Consider the following 26,314-nt stretch of genomic DNA (forward strand, 5'->3'; position numbering starts at 1 on the left):
TGGCAATACTAGTTATTCTTGCTCACGTTTCTAAATTATCTAGAGCTGTGACCTTGGCAAAATACAATACAAATTTTATTTATATACCGTTACTACCTCAAGAAGTTCATAATGGTTCAACGTAAAAAGTAAAAACAGTATCAAAGAATAAGAATTAAAATAACAGAACATATTATAACTTATTCAATACATATTCCCTAAACAAATAAGTTCTTATCAGCCCAATTTGATCTGGTAAGGTTCTCCAAAGTTTAGCTGCCTGATATGCCCATGCCAATGGAATATTTTGCCCCTCTTACCTTTGGAAATGAAAAAAGGATTGTGGTCTCAAACCATAAGATACATTGATCCACTTGAATAGATAGATCAAGCTAATCTCAGATAAGAAAATACTGAACCAGCACATAAAAGCCATCTAAACGCCACCTTTTGTACGCTCAGCCATTTCTGCCCTGCTTTAACAGGATTCTTTCCCCCAACACTTACCGATTTGTACATCCTGTACTGAGCGTTAGACTTAGGGCTGAAAAGTTTCTCTGTTCCTGAGGACACAAATTGCTTGAGCATGTAGGTGAGCAGCAGGAAGTCATTGAAGAGGAAGCCATACAGCTCCTTGTTGCTCTTGGTCTTGAACAGCTTCCCGCTGTGCAGCAGCTTCCGGGGGCCCAAGCAGTTCGTGAGCGAGTTGAAAATGACTTGCTGAAAGAGGAATAGTCAGCAAAAGAGTGAGCAGTTCTCTGTTTTTACAGTCAGTCTTCCCCCAGTCCTCACTTGTTCCCAATTCAGGTTTTTTTTTATCAGGGAATCTAACAATGTCAACACCAATGGAACATTTTTTTCTCCCCATCTTTTCATAAATTAACATCCTTCATTTTCCTTCAGCAGCAGAGGGAACGTGCAGCGGAGGCCAATGGCAGGCTGCTGGAATCACTACAGCACCAGCGATCCTCTGTAGTCTGTAATTAGTTTTTAAAGTGAGACCGGGAGGCTAGGGGGAAAGCATGCCTGCCTTCAGGGGGGCTCCCTGGTGTAGCTATTAGAAGTACATGAGGGGCATAAGCTGGACTGAGGGGAGGTAAGGGGAAGAAATAATGGGATGGAGGGAGGGAACAGAAAGAGAGTTGGACCCAAGGGGGGAGAGGAAGGGAGAGATGATGGACCCTGGTTTGGGGAAGGAGGGAGAGATGCTAGATGAAAGGGTAGTTGAGAAGAGGAGAGATGGTGGGATCCATCACTGCAGCCACTTTCTCATTTTTTGGGCCACTGGCAGCAAGAATGAAGTAAACACGCTGCCTTCTGCAACTGGAAGCTTCCTTCAAGTTACAACTTTACTTTTGGGATACCACTAATTTTCACTCCTATACAGTGGCGTACCTAGGGTATGTGGCACCCGGGGCCCATCATTTTTTGACACCCCCCCCCATCTATATGAAAAATATGATTTTTAGTACCAATCTACATATCGCACCACAAGAGTGTACCTAGGAAAAGGCTGCATCTTAAACATTGCAGTGAGCACTAGAACACCAACACATACATTGTAAAACTAAACAAGCCAGATCCCGCACAGTCAATTGGTCCTGTAGTCAATGCCAACTGAAAACTATGTCTTTTTCAGAACACACAGAACAGAGATACACCCTTGCCCAAAATGGAATAATCACAAACTAAAAATAGAAATATGTAGACAAAAGTTAAACTGATCCGCCAAGAAACCAGACCCTGGATACAATGCAACACCACAAAAAACAGTAACACATGTCCTCTAATACAGTGCAAAATATAAAGACAGTAGATGTAAATTTGAAAAAACTGATACATAACAATCACCACTTTATAAATTAACAAATAAAAATAAAACAAATAATGAGAAATAAAAAAATACCATTTTATTGGACTAATCCCCGTAAATTCGGTCCCCATCCCCGCAAACCACCTGATTCCATCCACACAAGCCTTGAATTGTTTATATTAAAGTATAAAAAGAAACAATATTCTGTACAATTGTCAATTTATAAATCAGCGTCTTCTCCCCACTCTCTTCCCCATTTCCCTTCAGCATCCTCAGCCCACTCTCTCTCCACTTTCCTTCAGCGCACGCACATAAAAACAAGCAAGTAATTTTATATCATTTTCATTCTATTCATTCATAGAAATTAAAGTCTAAATAATGCCAGTCACATAACAAAACATGATTTTACAAAAATAATTCCCTGCAGTCAAGCCTGCAAGGATTACTAGATGTCTTTCAGCAGTTCCCCTCCCTCCCTCCCCCTTACCTTTGTGGCCAAGTCAAAATGATCTACCAACAATAAAATTTTAAAAACACAAAGCACGCTGTACGCAGAGAAAATGTTAATTATCATTTATATTCCGCGGGTTTTCAAAGAGGTCAAGGCAGATGACTTTATGCAATGTCACCTCAGTAACAACTATACAAAAATAGACAAATATTCCCCCTCCCTTTTTACTAAACTGCGATAGCGGTTTTTAGCGTAGGGAGCTGCGCTGAATGCCCCACGCTGCTCTCGATGCTCATAGGCTCCCTGCGCTAAAAAACTCTATTGCGGTTTAGTAAAAGGGGGCCATAGTGCAAAATATAGACAGCAGATTTAAATTTTCAAAACGGACACATTTTGATCACTAAATTGAAAATAAAATCATTTTTCCTACTTTTTTGTCTGGTGATTTCATGAGTCTCTGGTCCTTCTTCTGGTCCTTCTTCTTTCTCTCTCCCCCTGGCTCCCCTCTTTATTTCTGCCTTTCTTTCTCTCTCCTCCTGGCCCCCCTCTTTATTTCTGCCTTTCTTTCTCTCCCCTTGGTCCCCCTCTTTCTTTCTGCCTTTCTTTCTCTCTCCCCCTGGCCCTCCTCTTTCTTTCTGCCTTTCTTTCTCTCTCCCCCTGCCCCCCCTCTTTATTTTTTCCTTTCTTTCTCTCTCCCCCTAGCCCGCACAAAGCCATCGTGCCGATTTCTCCACTTCCACGATTCTTTCCCTACCCTCACCCCCAAGCCAGAAGCCGATTTCTCCCTGCTCCTTCCCCGATGTCCTGATGTCCTGAACTTCATCGGGCAGCAGCAGCATTCACAATTCACTGCTGTTGCCCGCTTCAGGCCTTCCTCTCTGTCGGGTCCTGTCTTCATGAAAACTGGAAGTAGGCAGGACCAGGCAGAGAACAAGGCCTGAAGCCGGCAACAGCAGCGAATTGTAAACGCTGCTGCTGCCCGAAGAAGGTAATGGAGCACCGATGCAGTCCGCTTCTCCCCCTCCCAGCCGAACCCCCGCTGACCCTCCTATCTCTCCCCCCCCCCCGTGAACCTTTCCGACTTTCCCAGCGAGAGCAGCAAACCTCCTTCGCGGCTTTCTCCTCCCTCTGCCGCGTTACTGATGACGTCATCAGTGATGCGGCAGAGGGAGGATAAAGCCGACGCTACTGGAGGGAGGTTTGCTGCTTTCGCTGGGAGGGTCGGAAAGGTTCACTTGGGGGAGGAGAGATAGGATGGTCAGCGGGGTTTCGGCTGGGAGGGGGGAGAAGCGGTCTGCCTTGGTGCTCCAAGGCCTGGCGCCATTACCTTTTTCGATAATGGCGCCGATGCTGCTTTCGCTGGGAGGGTAGGAGCGCGATAGGGACCGGGCCAGCTGTGCACCCCCCCCCCAAGGCGGCACCCGGGATGGACCTCCCCCTCGACTCCCTTGGTACGCTACTGCCCTGGGGAAACAGCCTGCAACAAGATCGCGCGATGCCAGAGATCTTTGCCTGCTTCGGCTGTTTCCTCCGCCGCGGTCCCGCCCCTCCTCTGACATCAGAGGAGGGGCAGGACCGTGGCGGAGGAAACAGTCGAAGCAGGCAAAGATCTCTGGCATCGCGCGATCTTGTTGCAGGCTGTTTCCAGACGCGACACCCGGCGCAGGGGGGGGGGAACTGGACCGGACCGGGAGCACCCCCTCAGGGCTTGGTACCCGGGGCGGATCGCCCCTCCCGCCCCCCCCTTGGTACGCCACTGCTCCTATATTGAACATATCGGCACTAGAGGATGTAAATTTAAAAGACACCATCAACATCTTTTCTCACATCAGGCAGCATTATGGGGTAAAGATCTAGAACAATTGCTTATGTCTACTACTTATGGGGAATTTAGGAAATGCCTAAAAACACATCTGTTCCTAAAGTACTTAGGCAACTAACCTGCACAATCTTATTCCACAATAACTGATCCCTAGAGCTGTTAATCACTAGCTTTTAACTTTGTTAAATCCACTCAATTTGTGGCATCTTTCAATCGATGTTAACCGGCAGAACATTGTTAAATCCACTCAATCTGTAACATCTTTTAATTATTGTAAACCACATAGAACTTCACGGTCCTGCGGTATATAAACTGTTATTATTATTATTAGACATCTTTTACCATTTAGCTGCCACACAGTGTCAGTTCACACCAGAACCAACAGAGCACCTGGTGCCACACAATTTACACTCCTTGAATCATGCAAAACTACATTGGCAAAATTGTATGCGCAATTTATGACGATACACAGAATTGGCCTTCCACTCTTTTGGAGAAGTGCAGGAATTATGCAGCTTTGAACAATTCTGTGTGGAATTATGCAGCTTTGAACAATTCTGTGTATCACCTAAATAAACTAGACTGACCCGAGCGGTCAGAATCACACACTATAAATTTATCTTCCACTCTTCTGGAAAAGTGCATTGAACATATATTAATTATATGCAAGATAATGTAATCACTTTTTTACAGGAAAAGGCCTCAGAAATGGAGCCTACGCAATCATGATATCTTAGATCAATTAATCAGCGTAGTTTTAATGCTCCTTGCTCCAGTCATTGGCCAAAAACCTGTTTACTTGTATCTTGCTTTACCATAAATGATTTTAACTTATTCCTAACTATTTTGAAGTTCATTTCAATTCAATTATTGTAGGTTCTCAAACTATCAATTATTTATCTTTTTTAACTTTTTTTAAAATTTTTTTTATCAAATTCTCATGCACTACTCCATTCAACTGAAAAAAGTGACTGCTTCTCTTGGGTAATGCAATTGGAAAATCAGAACTACAAGTCTGCACATGGAGTGTCATAACCCCAGGACTAATTCAACTCTGTCAGGCAAATCTGGAACCAATTGGCAACTCTAATTGAAGGACAGGAGGAAGAAGGCAGATGCTTTGAAAAAAAAAAAAAAAAGAGCAATAGGATTGATAAGAGAAAGGGGGGAGGGAACATGGTTATCAGGGAAAACACAGATCAGAGGGACAGAGAGCTCTGGGGTTTGGGGGGGGGGTCAAACCTTGCCTCCTGCACCATCCAATCTACTGTGCCTCTCACCCTTGAAGAAATGCACGTACACACACACACACATACTGCAAACCCCTGCAGCAACACACACCACTGCATCCTTTGCCTCTGCCCCTTTGGTCCTGTAGCAAATGCACACAAATCTCTCTCATCTCTAAAAGAGATTCATAATGGTCTATTTTAATATACTGTTTAAAAAACATTATCTTTACATAAGTTTCAATTAAGATTATTTAAATAAATTGATTTTACACAGAACTATCCCTCTTTTTTATAAATGCGTAGCGCGGATTTTAGCACTGGCCTCAACTGGCGTTAAAAACTGTGCTATACTTATGTAAAAGGGGGAGTATATTATCTGATTTTCTGTACATATTTTATCAAACATAAGAAAGCACACTTCATGCTTGTCAAAAATTGTAATTTTTTTTTTTTTTAACCTGAAGAATCATGAAAATATTTTGATTTAACCTGAAGTGAAAATGTAAAAACATATCCTAACATAGTAACATAGTAGATGATGGCAGATAAAGACCCGATTGGTCCATCTAGTCTGCCCAACCTGACTCAATCTAAAAATATGTTGATTTTTTTTTTTCTTCTTCTTAGCTATTTCTGGGCAAGAATCCAAAATTCTGCCCGATACTGTTCTTAGGTTCCAACTACTGAAGTCTCAGCCCATCCTTCCCCAAACGGCCATATACAGACACAGACCGTGCAAGTCTGCCCAGTACTTAGTTCTTCAATATTTACTATTATTTTCTGATTCTAGATCCTGTGTGTTCATCCCTCGCTTTTCTGAACTCCATCACCGTTTTCATCTCCATCACCTCTCTCGGGAGCTCATTCCAGGCATCCACCACCTCTCAGTAAAGGTGGTGGATGCCTGGAATGTCCGGATCCCTGGATCCTGATATATTTATGGACAATTGTACTTAAAATTTTTTAAAATACTCAACTTTCGGTTGTTTAAAACAAGGTAAATTGAAGATCCAAGATGGCTGCGGCTGTTTGACTGTGGGAGAGATGTGCTCTTGAGAAAGGCACAAGGTTGAAAACTCCCACTGACAGGGAATCAAAACCTATGTGGGTCAGGTATGTCTTACCATATAAAAGGGTGTCATACAGTGGCATAGTGAGGGAGAGAGGTGTCTGGGGCAGTGGCGCCTCTCCCCCATCCCCACCTCTACATGCTCCTTCCCTGCCCTCTCCTGCCGCACGCACACCACTTCTCTTCCCCCGAACCTCTGTAATGTTCCTGGTGTGAGCGGCAACCCCCAAGCTGCTGTCGCACCAGCGTCGGCTCTTCCTCTGTTCACGGGTCCAGGAAGTGTTGTCAGAGGAAGAGCTGATGCCGGTGCAACTGCAGCTTGGGGGTTGCCGCTCACGCCAGGAACATTACAGAGGTACGGGAGGAAGAGAAGTGGCGCATACATGTGGCAGTAGGGGGGGGAGGAAGGAGCGGGGGAGATGTGGAGATGGGTGCCTGCGCCCTCACCAAGACGGCGCTCGGGATGGAATGCCTCCCCACCCTCCCTTACTATGCCACCGGGGCCATGCTTACTGAAATTTGCTGAGTCACATGCATATATGATAAACTTGACAATGATAAAACATAAAATTCACAGGTTGATGATTTATGGTCTTTTTACTTCAGTTTGAAAAGTAGTTCCCACATAGCCCACCTTCTGATCTGCTGCACTCTGCAGCTTATAACAGTTAGTGGGTGTCCAGTCTAGCAATCTGATTGACCATACACTCCTACTGCTTCTGTACGGTATTTAAGAAATATTAAAAGCTTGGTCCTTCTGAAAACAACTATGGTTTGATACCTCAGTGAGCCCTTCACAATGCACGTGTGTCTGGATCCACTCCAGTCGATCTGAGTTCTCCTTCTCTCGTACCCCTTCATTGACCTGAGAACACAGCTCCTCTGCACGGTCCAGGGCAAACTTCAGATTGCTATAGTCTGGCTGGGTGTCAGGGGTATTCTCCAGGATCTGTGGACACACCAAGGATTAAAAGAAAACAATGTAATATTCTGTTATCAAAAAATAAAACAGAGCAATGATTTTATTATTTGTACTGTATATTTCAGGAAATCAATAAGGAGGTGGGGGTGGGGGTTATGTAACCATGCAAATGAGGCACTGAAAGATAAACACACTGACATTTTTTTAGGGATGTTGTGACTTGTTTAAAGGTGGTTTTTGGGTAGAAATAAAGCTTGTGGGTTCGGATGAGTGGGAGGATATAAACCAAAAAGAACTGAATCAAAAATAAGGGAGGTGGAAATCCATTCACCCTGAGTCTGAAGGAGAGGAGAACTAGTTGGGCAAGATGAACCAACCTGGCTGGACTGTTCAAACAAAGGAGCTAGAAAGAACTAGAGTCTTAGCTGTGCATTCTGCTCAGTTGGGAAGTGACTCCCTAGAGGGGAAGCTCTATCACTGGCTGCTACAGAACTGTTTTCAGAGCTGGTATGCTATGCATTTAGTTAAGGACTACTAGGTGCTCATAAAGAGTTGGGCCAAGACTACCAGGGTGCAGTTCGGTACTAGCAGTCCAATGGAAGAGCCAGGGTGTGTGTTGGATCCAGGGTGTGGGTCAGCACCAGAAGCCTAGCAGAGAGCCAGAGGTGTAGGTTGTCACCAGCAGCTCAATGGGGGAGAAAGCCCTCCCCCCCAGGGACCCACCAATAGAAAGAAAGTGTGTGTGTGTTGGGAGGGGGGAGGGATCTATTGGAAGGACCAAGGGCCACAGGAGACTACTGTAAGACTAGGTCCACAGGCCTGGGGGACCAGCCACCATCCATCCCTGATGGCTTCCACAGACTGGGTATGAGCTGGGTAAAGAAGGGGAGAAAAAGGAAAGAGAAGAAAGTTAAGCACATATCTACACCCACTGGCTGGCCTTTCTTCATCTAGTGCTAGATTCACTAAGGACACCAATTGTATCCCGATCAATTTGTGACCCTGACCCAATTCACTAACCTTCTGACCGATCTTGTCTGCACCCGATCCAATCCACCCATGCAAATGAGGGAAACGGCATGCAAATGTAGGAAGGCAGCGATTCACTAACATTTTTCAGGCACACTGTTTGAGCTGGCCGATACAAAACCAAGTGACTGCTAAGGACCAGTCGCTCAAGTCCTTTCCTGCTTTCTCCTGACCTGAAATACCAGCTCTGCAGCTCTGAAAAAACACTGCTCTCTGCCTCCCTGCCTGCTCTCTGCCACCCTGCCTGCCTCGTGTGTTCAAGCAGCAAGCCTGCCTCTCCGTTCGCTTAAACTACTTGGTTTGCCTACTAATTTGAGAGGCACTCAGGGCACAGGGATAAAGGGGTCAGGGCTCACATTTAAAGGGCCTTTTTATGTTGTAAACCTTTGTGTCTGTGGGGAAAAGTGCCGCCCCGACTCTCCTGCTCTCTGTTGCTCTTCCCCGCGGTGCAGCCCCACTTTAAACATGTGGGTTAAAACCACGGGCTTGCACTGCAGGGAGGGTGGCAGAGAGCAGGAGAATTTGGGTGGGTTTTGTGTTCTGTTCCATAGTCTAATTGCCCCACAGGTAAGCTGGACAGTTCCTGCCCCCTCAGCTTTTTTAAAAGAGGCTGCAGCAAGTCCCATCGGGAGACGAGATTGGGCCCGGCTCATCCTTCGATCATGTCCGCCTTCGCCTGCCATTACTTTGCCACCCCTCCCCCTTTGTTTTGACCTCACTTGTGCAGGAGAGCGGCGCATGAGCGGATCACATGTACAGCCATCAATGATGGTCTGCGCATGCGTTGTGATCGGTCTTCAGCGATCTGTGGAATCTCTTGTGGGTGTATGTTTGATTAGATAATTTGCATGGGGAGCCTTTAGTGAATCGGTTGCCCGTCAAGACTCAACCACGGATCAGAACCGGATTGGACAGCTATGGGGGCTTTAGTGAATCTAGCCCTTAGTGCCTAAGCTAAATCATAAGCCCAGGCCACTGGCGATCTGCATGGGTGATTAGAGTGTGTACATATGTGTATATATTTATATATATGTATATCTGAACTATTGAAAGTTGTTCATGACTAGGCCTGTATACATAGTGTAAACAAAAGCATCCATAATTTATTAGCCAGCCTTGTTCACATTCTTTTTTTGGTTTTCCCTGGGGGGAGAAGAGGGTAAATCCACCCAATAACACTTCTTTTCTCCAAGTGGAAGCACCAAGTGCCAACCGAGTGAGGGACCAACGGAGACTGCCTTTGGCGATCTCCAACCTGGTCGGACCCTGGACCCAGAGCCGCACTGAAGGGGACAAAGTGTAACCTGTTTTGACTGTATTTTATGTATGTTATCCTGTAATTTGTTCTGAGCTTCTTGGGACGAACAGGATATAAAACTAAAGAAATAAATTTGTTGGAGCTACTGTACATTTTCTTTTGTGCCGAGCTACACATTGTGCTCTGTTACACATTGTTATTCCAACTCATAAGAAATTACGCTTACAGACTATGAGATCTAGTACTTTCCTGTATGTGAGGCTTGTTGAGTGGAACAAGCTTCCAGAATATATCAGGCAATAAAAAGATTTGTGTAAATTTTAAAAAATTGTTAAAATGTCATCTGTTTTGCAAAATGAAGTATGATAGTTGATTTTTTTTATATGGCAATTTTGAATTTTTTTGACATGCTTGTTTTGTTATTTTAATTGTGTATGTTTGATTGTAATCTGCCTTGTTTAAAGGCAGAATATAAAAAATAAACTAAAAATTTGTTTTTCACTTTTCTGCATCGGAGTAGCTGAACCTGTCCAACAGTTCTCCCTTTTCTGCCGTCATCTTTCTATGTATTGGATATATCATCACCTCTAGCTTTTGTGCTAAATAAGAAACAAGGACACAAAGCAAGAGGTCAAGCATTAAGGAATGATCACTTCTAGTAAATGAATTAGCAGATAACTTCTGAACCTCTGAAGGTATACCCTTCCAAGATTGAGAATCCAGTTTGCCAATTAACATAAAATATTTTTGGCTATCTGCATGTTTACAAATTAACTTTACATACTTCTAAAAAAACACACCAGTAAGGTACTTACATTCTTTATGATGAGGGGATAACGGGTTATTCTCTGCATTGGTTTTAGTAAAAAGCTGGAGATTGGCATTCCTTTACATCGTGGGTCTGAAGCCAATTTCTGTAATATAATTTAGGTGAAACATCATGTCAGTCAACTAAAACAAAACTGAAGAACTGAACACTTCTGAATTTACTTTCTACCCTCCTCAACTGGCTTTTACTAAGCAGATGAAGAATCTTATCTGCCCCTACCCTCCTATATCAAAAAGCTCCTTTTAGCATAGTAAAAGTGAAATACCTATTTGAGACTGTTACAGTAATGTTATCCTAATTCAGTTACAATGGGAGGGGCCTTAGGCATCTGAGCCAATAAGGACCTTAGGCCCCTCCCTGGTGCATCCCAAGATGCACCAGGGAGGGGAAGGCTTGCCATTTTGAAGAGGCGGGCCTGCCAGCCAGAGACAGTAGGCATCATTCTGTCTGGCCTTTCTTTACAAAGGTACATAGAAGAATGGCAAAGGAACGCATGGATTTACCTTTAAGAAGTCTTTGAACTCTGGCTCCTCATCCGTCTTATGCTGCAATAAAGCTGCCCCATTGAGTTGACAACTACAGAATCTGATATACGCTTGGAAGTGTGAGAGCTCAGCCGCCAGGATGTCCCCAATCATCTGTACTGGCATTTTCTCTCCCACAGTCTTCTTTCGTACTCGCAGGGCTCTAGATCACAAACAATCTATTTACTTTCTCTGAAATATAATGCCACTAAACAATCATATGGGTTCCTTTTTATTAAACTGTGGCAACCCTGAGATTGTGGGTTCAAGCCCCGTGCTGCTCCTTGTGACCCTGGGCAAGTCACTTAATCCTCCATTGCCCCAGTTACATTAGATAGATTGTGAGCCCACTGGCACTGATAGGGACAAATGACTGAGTACCTGAATGTAAACCACTTAAACAATTAAAAGGTGGTATAACAATAACTAAAATAAATAAAAAGTGGACTCAGCATGCCCCTTATGGAGGGATTTCACACACACTAAGGCCACTTTTACCATGGCTGGGAAATGGCCAATTTTCCCTTTTTCTGAATTAATGGCCACGTTAATTTTGCTATTAGTACACAGCCATTAAAAAAATTAGTGTGTGAGCTTCTACTGCCTCTTATTTTGTAAGTGGTAAGGGCCCCCACGCTAATCCCTGAGCCATGGGAGGGGTCTTTGGTGCACTGGGAAGGAGGTCTATGACTCCGGTTGGCCCAGGTGCCTAAGGCCCCTCCTATGGGAGGAACTTTAGATACCTGGGCCAATCATAGCCTTAAGCCCCTCCTCAGTGCATCCCAGAATGCACAAGGAAGGGGAGGCCTGCCATTTTGGACGATGCGGGCCTGCTGGCTAAGGGGAGTGGGCATCCCTCTTGCTGGCCATCTCCTAAAGGAACAGGAGGGGATTCAGAAGGTATCAGGGGGAATGTTGGGGTGTCAGATGAATGTCGGGTGGATGTTGGGGAATATCGGGTGAGTGTCAGGGTGTGTTGGGGAGTATTGGGGAAAGTCAGGTGAGTGTTGAGTGGGTGTTGGGGAGTGTCGGGGGATCGATGGGTCAGCGGCAGGAGGGAGTGGGCATCTCTTCTGCCGGGAGACTTCGGGGGGTGGAGGGGGTTCGGGGGTAGAGGCGGGAAGGATAGGGCTTCTCTCCTGCCAGCCAAGCTTGTGGGGAGGGGGGGTTCAGGGGTTCCCTGCCGCAGCCGCTCAGCTGATCATAGCAGGGGGATTCCCTTGCTGCGATCAGCTTTTGGGAAGGGATCATGCGTGATTCTCTAACTAGTGCCTGTGACATGGGTGTTGGGTGTCCGTCCCTTAGGGCAGACGCGATTCTGTATAGGACGCCAGTGTACGATTCTCAGCTGCTTCTTAGGCGGCTGCAGAAACAGGCATCCTATACAGAATTTCCCCTTAGAGTGTAAGTGCCTTGTGGTAGGGACATATTGTTCCGAGATACTCATCACCATTGTATAGGGCCGCTTATGTCCAGTAGCACTAAATAATACAAATCATTTGTAATCTTTAAGCACTAGTAAATAGAGGTCAAAGTCAGATGTTTTCAGCTACCTTTTCTTCACCCCCTCTAACTGCTATTTAATTAAGATGTTCAGCAAGACTCTTAGGTACTGTTCAATACAGGAAGATCTTCTCTTGATATATCTAGAAACATGCAATTAAACCTTGAGGTTAACCAGGAGTTTTCACTAGGGACTACAATATGCGATATAATGTCTCATCTGTATTGGTCATGCCAAAATTATTTTTTTTAGCTTCTGAAAAGAGTGCACCATTATTATTTGATGTTAAAAAATAACCTAACTGAAGTTCTTTTAGAAACCATTTGCTGTAAGTTATGGAGTAAAGTCCAAGCACAAATTTTGCATTCTCTTTAAGCTATCTGGAGTGGGAATAAGGGCAAAGATTTATTGTTAAAAGCTACATATGCTATTATAGCTGTTAACATATATTATGTTTGTGTGTATGTATCATATTAAGGTCTCATTCATTAAGGATCTTCTACTTTGCAGTGTCTACAGGGGAAAAAAGGCTTGAGGCTAGATTCACTAAGCAAACCGATCGTGTACCGATCAGTTTGCGACCTGATTTTCCTCCGACCCGATTCATTAACCTCTCCTCCGATCTGCTTCCGATCCATGCATACAAATGAGGGGAAACGGCATGCAAAGTAGGCAGGAACGCGATTCACTAAACAAATCTGGGACACCAACTGAGCTGGCCGATCAACAGAAGCGACTGTTGGGGGCCAGTCGCACACGTCTCTGCTGACTCTCCTGCTCCATTGCCACCCTGCTCTCTGACCCGATCTTGCCCTGCTTTCTGCCCCGAGCTCTGGACCTCTGCCGCCTGCAGTGCAAGCCCACAGGTTTAAAGCGCAGCCCTGCTTTAAACCCGCAGGCTCGCACTGCAGGGAAGGCGGCAGAGAGTGGGAGAGTCGGGTGGGTTAAGGCCTAGAGTGTTCTGACTGATTGCCTACCACCCCCTCCCCCCCGCTTGCCTCCCTGCCTGTGTCTTCCTTGCGCGGAGAGAGCATGCACAGGCTGTAATTGTTTCGACAGGCGACGAGATGGTCTGCGAATGCATCGAGATCGCTCAGTAGTGATCTGTGTGGTTAGTGGTGGACGATCCTTCGATCACCCCATTTAAATATTAGCCTGTAGTGAATTAGTCGGCCTGCCATGGATCGGACATTGATTGGTCACAATCGGGCAGGTTAGTGAATCTAGCCTTTAGTAAGTTTTGCCCTAGAAATTCTCATATAGAAGTATTTTTCAATCTGAATTATTACAAATATTACACATCTCAATTTAAAAGCTATTTAAAATGAATACATCAAGAGCCACCAGAACTTTCACTTCAGGAAAACTGCTCTGAAATCCCAGTTTGCTCCATAAAGCAATATTAGCTACGAGAATGACTGACTGACAATCTGACTTCAGCTTCTGGGGTAAAACATTTTTCTTCTGCTCCTCTGGTTTTCTAGCATCCCACAAGCCTAATCCAAGCAGTAGTTTGATAACAGACTTTTCCATTTCTTAGATGTTCAAGACACCTGCTTCTAAAAGAACTAGACTCAGGAGAGCCCTGGGCCATGCAGGCTCTACCCCCTTTGGTATCGCTCTCTGCTCCTTGAGACTGTTGGCAGGCTAGAAGCTGTAGTTTCCCTCCACACTAATCCACTACCTCAAGGAGAGTGGGAATAGGAGGGCCCACTTGGGCTGAATCATTCTGAGACTCATTAAGACTATTCAGTTGTATTTAGAGCACCTATTTGGACAGGTGCAGAGATTACATGAGGACAGGTATCTAGAGCAGTGGTTCCCAACCCTGTCCTGGAGGACCACCAGCCAGTTGGGTTTTTGGGATAGCCCTAATGAATATGCATGAGAGAGATTTGCATATAATGAAGGTGACAGGCATGCAAATCTGCATATTTATTAGTGCTATCCTGAAAACCTGACTGGCTGGTGGTCTCACAGGATAGGGTTGGGAACCATTGATCTAGAGAATAAATTCAATGGCCTCACTACTATAAAGTTTTGTCATACAAAGCAAATTATGTCTACCAAAGTAACAATTGTGTTCAAAAGCACAGCAATAAAACTGTCATAAATCCTGTTGTGTTGATGTAATCTATTATAAAAGAGTGTTTCCCCACCAAACAATTACAGTTCAGACAAACTTTCTAATGTTTAGTCATAATTGAAGACTTCCTTCATTAGTAATAATAATAAAATTTAAAAAAAAAACACTGCATAGCAGACAGGTAATGACAAGGAAAAATATTCAAAATATGTGTACCAGCAAAGAGGATAATTAGTTTCCTGTTATTACTGTACTCCAGAACTGACACCTTAATAGTAACACCTGTGGTTCATGTGATTGAGTAGCATGCTGTCTCACAAAAACTGCTTCTACGTTCAATATTCAAGAATATTTTGAAAGCAACAAGTATTAAGACCAATCCTTGGAAAAGGTTTTTTTCAAAATTTTTAAGAGCAGTTCACAGGAGAACGAGGGACTCATAGATTACTGCTTCTACTACTATTATTAAGGCTCACAGCAAATAAAAATGTTTTCAGTTTGCAACATTGTTGGATTGCTGGTTTAATTAAGTATTGATGATAATGTGACTATACTACAACTAAAACTGTAAAACTACTTCTCCATGAATGTGTGACTAACCTATATGTGATGCCACTATTTGATCATGATGGCATATAACCTGTACAGGGTGACAGGTGTGGCTCTGGCCACCTTATTGGGCAGACTAGATGGACCATATAGGTTTCACCTGCCGTCATATACTATGTTACTACTAAAAAGGGCCATAGAACCAGGAACCATGATATGAAGCTATATATAAGTAAATGGAGAATCGTTATCAGAAAGACCCTGTTCCTGGGTAAATCACTCCAGGCTCAGAACCTGGAGTTAGATTTAAGGACGATGCAATCGTTAGGATGGGACTTCAATTGCTGAGAGGATGAGAGATAAGGTGCGACATAATATAAATCATATTTATATGTTAATACAGAAGAGTAGTTAAATGACAGTGATAACTAATAAATCATAAAGATAATTTTGCAAAGCATTTTTGGCATTCTACAGCAAAGTTTATTATAAAATTGTACGGGAGTTTATGGGAATACAGGTACATGGGGTGATAATTACAAACTTACTTTTTCATGCCTGAGGATGTAGTTTGGGTATAGTAGGGGCAGATTTGCATTGTGTACACCCATTATAAAATACACTTATACACATAGAGGGGCATTTTCGATAGGACGTCTAAGTCTAATTTGGATGTTGTGGAAAAAATGTCCAGAAATCCAGTAGAAAAAATGTCCATTTTCAAAACAGCCAGACGTCTATCTTTTATTTTTTAAAATGACCTATGCAGACTTTTTGGACCTTAGTAAGTCTATTTTTTGGTCCATTTTCAAAAATAAAAATGTCCACATGAAAAACCACCCAACTACCTTGTCTGATCACAGCAGAGGTATCCCCATCAGCTGAGCCAGGGATTCCCCCTGCCAGGATCAGCTGAACTGGTAGGGAGATTTCTCTCTTCTGTATCTCCCTCCCAGGCACCGATCCCCTTTAGTACGCCTCCAAACTAACCAAATAAAAAAAAGAGCCGCTGAGCCCTACACTCCTCCCTACAATATCTCCTCAACATCCCTGGACCCCCACACCCCCGGATCCACTGACACTCCTCCACATCCCCCAACATCCTCTGACACCCCTGTACCTTCGGATGACAAATTAACAGGAACAAAGCCAATTCCCTCCTGCCTATAGGACCACATGTTCAGAATAACGGGTCTTCCCCCTCCCAATGTATCTTGGGATGCAGTGGGTGGGGCCTAATTCGGCTGATGAAACTTTGCAAAACATGAATTCATCTTGGCAGACTGTTCTCCCCCACAATAACTAAAGAGAGAATGAGAGCCAGAAGGCCTTGAGCATGCACAGATGCTCAAGGCCCGTCCCAGGCAAGAGGCGGGAGCTTGCTTTCACTCTCACAACCAGCAGAAGGGGTAAGGAGCGTTTTTGAGAGGAAGGGCGGGCGGATGCCACTTTCAGCACGGAGGTGCGATGCGGTTCTCGCAGGGGGGGCTTTCGGGGGGGGGGTTGCGATGCCGGTTTGAGCGGGGGGGGAGGGGAGGTGCTAGCATATCGGAACATGCTCGGTTTGCGAGGCAAAAGTTTGCTGAGTGTTTTGCTCGGCTTGCAAAACACTCGCAAACCGGGTTACTCGCAAACTGAGGTTCCACTGTATTTCAAATGTATGACCATTTAATTTCTGCAGGTCCCATCAAGCTGGGCCTCTTCTCCCTTGAAAAGAGGAGACTGCAAGGGGACATGATCGAAACATTCAAAATACAGAAGGGAATAGACTTAATAGAGAAAGACAGGTTGTCACCCTCTCCAAGGTAAGGACACTCTCTAAAGTTGAAAAGGGATAGATTTTTTTGATAGAGAATCCTTTCGATTACTGGTCCAATCTACCATATTATCTACCTTGGACTATTGCAATATAGTTTATTTGGGGTTACCCACAAAATTTTATTAAGACTTCGTTTGGCACAGAATGCTGCAGTTCGCCTGATTTTTGATCTTAAAACATACGACCGTGCTAGACCTTTTTATACCAAACTGCATTGGCTGCCTTCTGGGGCCAGAGTATTTTTCAAGTTTGGGTGATTCTGTTATAACGCGCTTTTTGGATTATTGCCCTCATATTTGACTTCCTATTTGAAATTCTCTTATTCAACAAAAGGTACTAGAAATTCGGGTAAGTTTATCTTCCCTACCCCATAGGCCTGTCGTTATAAGACTTTTTTGGACAGGATTTTAGCGTATCAGGCAGGGAAGATGAACTCCTGGTTAAGTCCGATGATTGTTCAATCCTACTCTTACCTTACCTTTAGGAAAACATTAAAAACCTATTTATTTGACAAACAAGATTGCTGTTTCTGAAATTATAATGAGGTGTTTCGGTTCTTATTCTTTTTAATGCATGTTTTAATCTTTTAATTTTTTGTAATATTTTATTATGTAATACTAGATTGATGTGCGCAGTTTGTGTGTTTTGAAATTGTATCATGTGCTGAAATGTCTCAGCTTTTTCCTGTTGTGAACCGCCCAGAACTACTGATAGGGCAGTATATAAGAAAATTAATTATTATTATTATTATTATTCCGTACAAACATAAGGAAATTCTTCTTCACTCAGAGAGTGGTAGAAAACTGGAACGCTCTTCCAGAGTCTGTTATAGGGGAAAACACCCTCCAGGGTTTCAAGACAAAGTTGGACAAGTTCATGCTAAACTGGTGAGACTGGACCCATTTGGAGCACTGGTCTTGACCTTGGGGCCGCCGCGTGAGCGGACTGCTGGGCAGGATGGACCACCGGTCTGACCCAGCAGTGGCAATTCTTATGTTCTTATGGTGCAATGGGGCTTTTTACTAAAAATATACATTAACTCAACAACATTCATTAAATGCAAAGTGGTGCAGGTTAGCAAATGTAGCCTATCATTTGATATTTTAATTCAGATGAATTTAGTTCTGTTTTAAGCTGGTATGTTTTTCATGTCTGAACTCTATAAATCTCAGATATGCTTTTATTGGCATGTTATTTACATATAATAAATCAAAGACAACTTCAGTCTGCTTTGAAGATCACCATAGTAGTAATACTAGCCACAGAATTAAGAGGTAGCATTTAGGAGACATTGAAGGGAAGTAAATACTCACTTGAGTAGCTTTGTGTTAGACATTATAAGCTCCTTCCAGTTCACAAAAATGAGCCCCATTTCTCCTTCAGTGAGATATCCAGAAGCAGTCATTGGCTTCTGAAAAGCCTGCAAACAATTCACATACAAATATTAGTTATGTAGATTCAGTCTTGCCAAGTTTATCCTGCCTTCCTCACCACAAGTAAATCCCATGGACACAAGCTTGCTAGAAGTACCACAGGACCTTTCAGGTTCCTATGGTAGACTCTACATTTGTACTAATGCCCCCAAATAAGCATAACTTGCATATGAAGTATACTGTCATAAGAAAACAGCAAAGCAAGTGGTCTACTAGATCCAATATGGAAAAAGAAGTAGACCTTAGAATCACAATAAAAGTCTTTATTTGTATATCTAAAGTCCCAGAGATTAAAAGCTACATATGCAATTACTCTTCCCATTTTAAAAGAGTGATGGCACAATTACGTAATTATAATGAAGAACATCCAAAATAATAAAGAGATTGTAACATTTATTACAAAATGCAATGGCATAGCTAGGATTGAATGGGTCCCAGGTGGAAAAATTGAGATGGGGATTCCTCTATAACATCATTGCGTCTAAAGTAGTAGGGACCAAGGATGCCACATTTCCTAAAGCTGATCTATTACAATCAATAAATTCAGAAAAAATATGTTTTCTACACCTTTGTTGTCTGAGCATTACTTTGGTCCCAGTGTCTCTCTTCAGTGTTTTTTAAACTCTCGCTGGGGTCTCTTGTCCTTTTGGCATCTCTATTTCCACCATCCATCTTTCTTATGTGTCTCTATCCATGCTGTACAGTTTCTCCCCTCTGTGATTGTGTCCCTATGCTCCCTCCACTGTCAGCCTCTCTACTGTGTCCCTGTCCTTCCTCATGTTCAGCTTCTCTCCTCTCTCCCCCCTTTCTCCTGCACCCCCACTTCGCCCCACACCCATCTTCTATAATCTGGTATCTCTCTCTCTCCAATTGGGCCATTTTCTCTTCCCCAATTCAGTCTCTGCCTCTTTCTATTTCCTCTGCTCCCCACCTCCCCAAGTTCAGAATTTGCCCCCTCTCCCCCCCCCCCTTCCCTGTGCTCCAGGTCTCTGTCTCTTGTCCCTCAGCCCCCCACCCCACCCCAGGCCTAGTATCTCTTTCCCGCTCTTCTCCTTAGATGCAGGCTCTCTCCTCTCCCCCCACATGCCCAGGTCCAGTGTCCCCTCAGCTCCATGCATCCATCCAGTTCTGGGATCTGCCTACATCTATTCATCCCTACCTCTATTCCCTCTCTCTCCATCCTCCAAACACAGGTGGATTGCAGTAGAGGCAGTGCTGAGGGCTACTCTTTGTCTACTGGGGATTTTCCTCTACTGTGCACTGCCCACAGGAAGTTGCATCAGAGAGGCAGGATGCAGCAGAGGAAAGGCCCTGCCAGACAAAGCAGCACTCAATGCTGCCTCTGCAGCAACCCACCAGCATTTAGAGGAATTTTTTTTTTTGGGGGGGGGGATAGAGGTAGGCAGGTGCATAGGAGGTGATGAAGATATTGAACCCAGGCTGTGGGAAAAGGGGCTCCAATTTCAGATGGCCCAGGCCATCCTGGGTATTTTGCTAGGCTCACTCAATGTTAGTTTCGCCCTTTATAAAGAGTAGCCCGAGAGCTTGTCTCGATGGGCGTATTGTAACATGGGGCTGGGAGGCCCCTGTGTCGCCTTCGAGGCAAGCTGGGTGGGGAGGGACAGTTGCAGGGGGAGAGCTAGGGAAGAAATAGGGAGGGAGTGGTTCGCACCAAAAGGCGTGAAAAGGATTGGGCCAGCGGGTTGAGTGACGTGTGGGAGAGTTTATAAATCTGGGACCTTGGAGGAATTGAGTTCTAGAGTCCTCCAGGGTGGTTTTTCTTCCACCCGCCCGCCCTTGTGTGGGTGGATATTGTAGCTCGGGAGGGCGGGTCTCCCGAGCTACTGGGTGCTGGGGCTCATCCGGCGATGAGCAGTGGGCTGGCAGGGAGCCATGCCTTGGGGTCAGGTGACCCGGGTTAAAGGGGCATGAGGTCATGCCACCCCTCAGACTCTTGCTGTTTGTGGAGGGGTCGAGGGCAAATGTTGATGTTTACATTGGGTAGCTCGGGAGGAGCTTGCTGATGTTGTTCAATTGAGGTTCAATGTGTTAATATAAGCAAAGTTAATTTATTTAATATTGTGGATTAATAAAGAGCTGCGGCTATGTTCTATATTACTATGTGTTGTTTTTTTATTAGATGGAGGGGTCGGTGAAAGAGTGGGTGTGTATGGGTGGCAGCATGGGCCTATCCAGATCCTGCTGTTAAATGTCTGCCTGGGAGAGATGGCAATTAAGTAGCTACCCAGTGTATTTCTTTGATAGCTATTTACAAGCACTTGAAATATCATTGTGTGGATACATAATGCATATTCCCCTCTGTAATAACCATATTTTAAGAGGAGAGTGTGGTGCAGTGGTTAGAGCTACAGCCTCAGCACCCTGAGGTTGTGGGTTCAAACCCTGCACTGCTCCTTGTGACCCTGGGCAAGTCACTTAACTCTCCACTGCCCCAGGTACATTAGATAGACTGTGAGCCCACCGGGACAGCGAGAGAAAATGCTTGAAGTACCTGTAAGTAAACTGTTTTTGAGTGTGGTTGTATAGCTACAAAAGGCAGTATACAAGTCCCAGAATTAAAATTATTCTTATGACCAAGTACTGGAATCTTCCAGGCAATATATGCACAATAACTAACATTTTAAAGAGAAATTAGAGAATTTCACAAGTATATAGTAATAAAATTAATAACAGAATAGGATACTAGCAAATAGACAGCTAATAAGCTACTTCTGAGATTAAACTGATGTGTAGGAAATACTTTTTTTCCCATTTGGGGCTGCATTCTATAAATGGAACTAAAAAATGGGTGTTAGAAAAGACTGGCACTAAATGTGATTCTATAAAAGGTATGTGCCCTTTGTAGAATTGTGTTTAGTGCCAAATTTCCTCACCCTAACTTTGGACGCCAGACTTATGTCTGCTGAAGTCTGGTGTAAATGCTGACACCCAATTTGGGCACATTGACCCATTATTCTGTAACTAAAAATGCAGATTTTTGGAAATCCCATCATATCCATGCCCCTCTTTTGGCCACACCCCCTTCTGAGTTGCCTACTATGGGATTTGGGCGCTAAGGGCCAAATTATGTAAAGGACTTCTAATAATCAGGCATTGTTTAGACAGGGTGGGGGGTGGGGTTGTGTGGATTTGAACCCATAACCTGTGGAAGATGGAAGAAGTGCCTTTAACCACTGAGCCACAGGAGCTTTCATTTAGGCAGGGGTTCCTATTATTTTTTAGTGACATTCTGCTAACTAGGTGCATATTGATGATGTCACAATGATTGCAAGATTGTGCATCAGACATGTCCACTTGCTCTGAAACACAGCCATTGTGAGTAGGGCATCTCTTTTTATTTTCTTAACCTTTTGGAAATGAGTTTTAGTATGCTATATATATATATTTTAATGTGATTTGCTTGAGTAATGCATTATTAAACATCTTTCTTTTTCTATTATTATCAAATAGGAGTCCTCTTTACTCCCAAAATAGAAGGTTTAGTATGCAATATATATATATATATTTTGTTCATGTTCTTTGTTTAAATAATGCATTGTTAAACATATTTTTACCTTTATATCAAACTGGAGTCCTGTTTAGTCCAAAAAATAAAGCTCCGTTCACCTATATGTGGATGTCTAAGTCGATGGACGTCCACATTGTGGACACCTAAAGTTAGACGTCCTTTACAGAATTTGCACTTAAGTGTTATAGAATAGCACGTAGCTAGATGTATGCACAAATCTAAGTGGTGCCCATCAACACCAGTAATTGGTTGTAAGCAGTAAATTATTGCTTGTTAATGGCTTGTTAGTCAATTACGGTGTGCCCAAATTAGGCACCCAAATATAGGTGCCATATATAATCTTGGAGTCTGGTTTATAGAAACAATCCTTACTGCATAAAATTTTCTGCCTTCAAATTAACATTCCATATGGATTATCAGACAATCACAACAGATTAGAACTGACAATTAGAGAATGACAAAGGGAAAAAATTTGTCCCCGTCTCCGTCCCGTGAGCACGTCCCCGTGAGCTCGGTTCCCGTCCCCATCAGTCTCCATCCCATCCCCGCAAACTATCTGATCCCATCCGCACAAACCATCTCCCTTCTGTGTTCCTATTTCCCCTATTTCTAATATCTCCCCCTCTGTATTTGTATACTCCCTCCTGTGTCCGGCATTGCCCCCCCGTGTCCTTATACCATCCCCATGTTTCTGTCCCTATGCCCCCAGGCACATAATTCCCCCTCTGTTACTGGTTACCTTCCTGTTTTCAGATTTCCCCTCTCTTCCACTTCCATACCAATGTGTCTCTCTCCTCTCCAATCCCATCTAGCTTCTTTCCCTCTTTCTCCCCCCCCCCCCCCCCCGCTTCCAGCATCTGGCTCACCTGCCTGTCCTCCCTTTTCTCTTTCCTACTGTGGGTTCAATATTTGTCTCCCTCTTCATTCTTTTGGCCCAGTATTCCTCCGGGTCCCTGAGTGGGGGAGGGGATAGGACCTCCCCCATTAGTTTTAAGAATTTTGTTATGGATGATTCAGACAAGTGTGACATGGACTGGCTCATGGTTGGCCCATCCTCCAAAAAACAAGAATACAAAGTTTGTGGTCCCTTCCTCCCTCCTGCCTTCATCTAAGCAAAAAGATCACGTCTGGATATTTTTCCATTCAGACCCATCAAGTTCAGGACAGTCTCAGGGATTTCATTTGTTTTACATAAAAGGGAAAGCAGGCCAGAGTATTTGCCTGTCGGATGAATATTTATGTGGCAACAGCAAGTACATTTCTCATACATGGAAGTGAATATTTACTGTGAGGTCCAGCAGCGCCCCCTACCCACCCCCGCCCGATCGCCACAACCCGCCATCTCCCTCCCTTACCCTCCTTTCCCTTTATGTGGCAAATTTAATTTTTTTTCTCCTAGTGGCACGCTTTCAACAAGTCGCACGCGGCTGCTTCAGTTGAATTTTCTCTGATGCAACTTCCTGTTTGCAGTTGCGTCAGAGGAGAAGATTCAACTGAAGCAGCCGCGCGCGCGCGCAACTTGTTGAAAGCGTGCTGCTGAGAGAAGAAAAATTAAATTTGGCATATAAGGTAAGGTGAGGGAGGGAGATGGTGGGATGCAGCGACCGGGCAAGAGGGGGCTGCTGGACTGTGCGGTCCGTGATATTGCCTTTGGATACTCATATAATGTTGGGAGAAGCCGAGGGTGAGCATCGTGGAAGACTATAGGTGTACTCTGTCAGGTCCAATCAATTCTTAGTAACAGGAAAATGTATCATCTTTACTTAGCATGCTCAATCAAATTCCTTCAAGCCAAGTATTAGTACAGGACCAGCCTTTACATCTGATTGAAAAGGATTATACATTAATATAACTCAATTCCAAAAAACCGGGAATGAATGGGGAATTCTTACAAAATTTCATGACAGGATGATTGTAGGTCTTTTCACTAATATGCTAAAAACAGTTCACATTTCATTATTCAAGCCCTGCTAGAGAAGAAAATACTTCAGTGCTTCTCAACTGTCTCTTGCACGCAGTGTCAGGTTTTCAGGATTACTGCAATGAATATGTATGAGATAGATTTGCATATGGTAGACACTTTGCAGATCTATCTCATGCATTCATTATGGTAATCCTGAAAACCCAAGTGATTAGGTATGCCTAGAGGAAAGGGTCAAGAAGCACTGAAATACTTCAATTTGTACAATAACATTTTCTTTTTTCTTTTTTTTTTAAATCTTTATTCATTTTTAATACTTTCATTAAGTGAATACAAGGAAAAGAATACATTTTACACTTTATACATCACCTAAAGTCTTTACAATATATAGTGAGATCAACAATTTCCCCCGTAAAAATTATTATATATAAAGTTACTGATAAAGTAAATTCATACGCTTCCAAATATGCAAATATTTAATTGTGCAAACCCCAACCCAATCCTTCCCACCAACCCAACACATTTTCAAACGGTAAAAGCATTAAACTGGGAAACTATTAGGTTTATTGGTGTATTGCCACAAATTCTGAAGACATTCTTACCTCTACAACCAACTGGAGATCATCCATATATCTCTCCTCGGTTTGAATCAACTCATGAATATATCCCTGTCGTTTCCTTTCCATGGGCTGCATGGTGTCCAAAGTATGAAGGTCAGCACACCCTAAAGATTTCATAATTGCAATTGATTAGTTATAAGACTAAATATTCAATGTACAGTATATGCACATCAATTGCTTGTCCCTTCAAGGAATGTTTCATTAGCTTGTTTCATTTACTACGATTAGTTTCTTTCTAGGACAGTGGTTCTTAAACCTGTCCTAGGGAACCCCCAAGCCAGTCGGGTTTTTAAAGATATCCTTAATAAATATACATGAGGCAGATTTTCATGCCTGTCACCTCTGTTCTTCAGTCAAGAACCAAAAGCTGTCCTATCCTCTTTTGTCCTATTCTGCCAAGAGAGCAGCTCAAGACCCCTTTACAAGATAGTACCACCTTTAGACCAAGAAGCTGAAAAAAGAGAGTTGGCCTGGGAAACACTCAGGAAGATAGGATGAACTTATATTTTACAATGTGAATGGTTTGTACCCTGGATGACACACTTTAAGTACAGAAATTAAAGAGTAATCATAGATTGATTTAATAGTTTTACAAGAATAAGTAGCCTGCAACCTAAATGTTGCTGCTCAGTAAGGCCCCGATTCTATTAAAAAAAAACACCTACAATGCCATTCAGGCGGGGTTCCCTGATTGGAAAAACCTTAATAATCATTATAGTATGGAGTTTCTTTGTTTTCAGACAGACTTCTTGGGTCACCAGGCTGCCCAGTGGTATAAAATATTAAGTGGATTTACTAAAAATAAATTAAAAACTGGTTTAAGAGATATTTGGAGCATTGAGATTAAGCATGAAATTACTGCATCTCAATGGCCACGAATTTGGTCTTGGAGGATGAAATGTACGGTGTCTGCATCTATGAGACAACCTTGGTTTTTTCTGTTACATAGAGCGTTATGGACCCCTGTTAGGTTACAAAAATTAGATAGTTCTTTGTCTAATAGATGCTGGCATTGTCATCTAGAAGCAGGAACTTTAGATAATTTATTGTTTCATTGCCCATATATTATGAATTTTTGGAAATCAATTTGGGACCAAATTAATAATTTATTAGATAACCCAGTGGCATTATCTTATGATACTGTGATATTTGATATGAAAATGAGAGCAAAAAGTCAGATTTCTGCTAACAAGAATAAATTATTACTAATAATGACTGGTGTTGCCATTCAGCAAATTACATATAATTGGAAGGATTGGAGGAGATTAAACTATAACTTTTGGTGGAATACTTTATGCCATATCTATAAAATGGAAAGATTTATTGCTTTACAAAGGGGATACTTTAAGAAATTTCAGGATGTGTGGAAACCATTAACAAAATATTGTAAGGATTAAGTAAAATTATTTCCCTTTTATTTATCAGTTCAGGATGTAGGGAGGGGGGTATTTTATTATTACATATATTATATAATAATGGAATATATGGTTGGGAGGGATGGGAAAGGGGAAGGGATAAAAATTTATATAATGTACCAATGACTGTTTATAAGTGATGTATTTATTGTTAATGTGAATGAATATATTTTATACTTAATGTAATTTTGAAAATGAATAAAGAATTTATAAAAAAAAAAACAAACACCTACCATTAGATGTCTAGATTGGCGCACCTAGCGAACATGCCTAAATTAATTTTTTTACTGGTTCAATTGGTGCTGTTAATTGAAAAACAATTTTTTAAAAATTACTTTGACAGTAGGTGCCTAAAATCTGATTTCAGAAGAGAGACTTTTGGTTACTTTAGATGTCTGTGTTCTATATACGAGCATTCCTCAAGAAGAAGCTATTGAAGTGATACATCAGTGTAGAACATTCCATTCCATCTTTTAAAAAAAAAAATATCTTTATTCATTTTAAAGCTAA

The 26,314-nt window shown here is 42.9% G+C and overlaps 1 protein-coding gene across 7 annotated transcripts in view; it reads right to left on the reverse strand.

The window, feature by feature from the left end:
* Window positions 1-26,314, reverse strand: part of ITSN2 (intersectin 2) — a 317,097-nt gene that overhangs the window by 16,839 nt on the left and 273,944 nt on the right. For all 7 annotated transcript variants that reach the window (XM_033939784.1, XM_033939780.1, XM_033939783.1 and 4 more), the window contains 6 exons: window positions 24,372-24,493; window positions 18,200-18,306; window positions 10,908-11,091; window positions 10,391-10,489; window positions 7,148-7,315; window positions 487-699 (listed from right to left, as the gene is read on the reverse strand). In XM_033939784.1, coding sequence (XP_033795675.1) covers window positions 487-699; window positions 7,148-7,315; window positions 10,391-10,489; window positions 10,908-11,091; window positions 18,200-18,306; window positions 24,372-24,493 — 893 coding nt within the window. The remainder of the gene's footprint in view (window positions 1-486; window positions 700-7,147; window positions 7,316-10,390; window positions 10,490-10,907; window positions 11,092-18,199; window positions 18,307-24,371; window positions 24,494-26,314) is intronic.

The sequence above is a fragment of the Geotrypetes seraphini genome, chromosome 3 (assembly GCF_902459505.1).
Source record: "Geotrypetes seraphini chromosome 3, aGeoSer1.1, whole genome shotgun sequence".
In the NCBI taxonomy this organism is placed as follows: domain Eukaryota; kingdom Metazoa; phylum Chordata; class Amphibia; order Gymnophiona; family Dermophiidae; genus Geotrypetes; species Geotrypetes seraphini.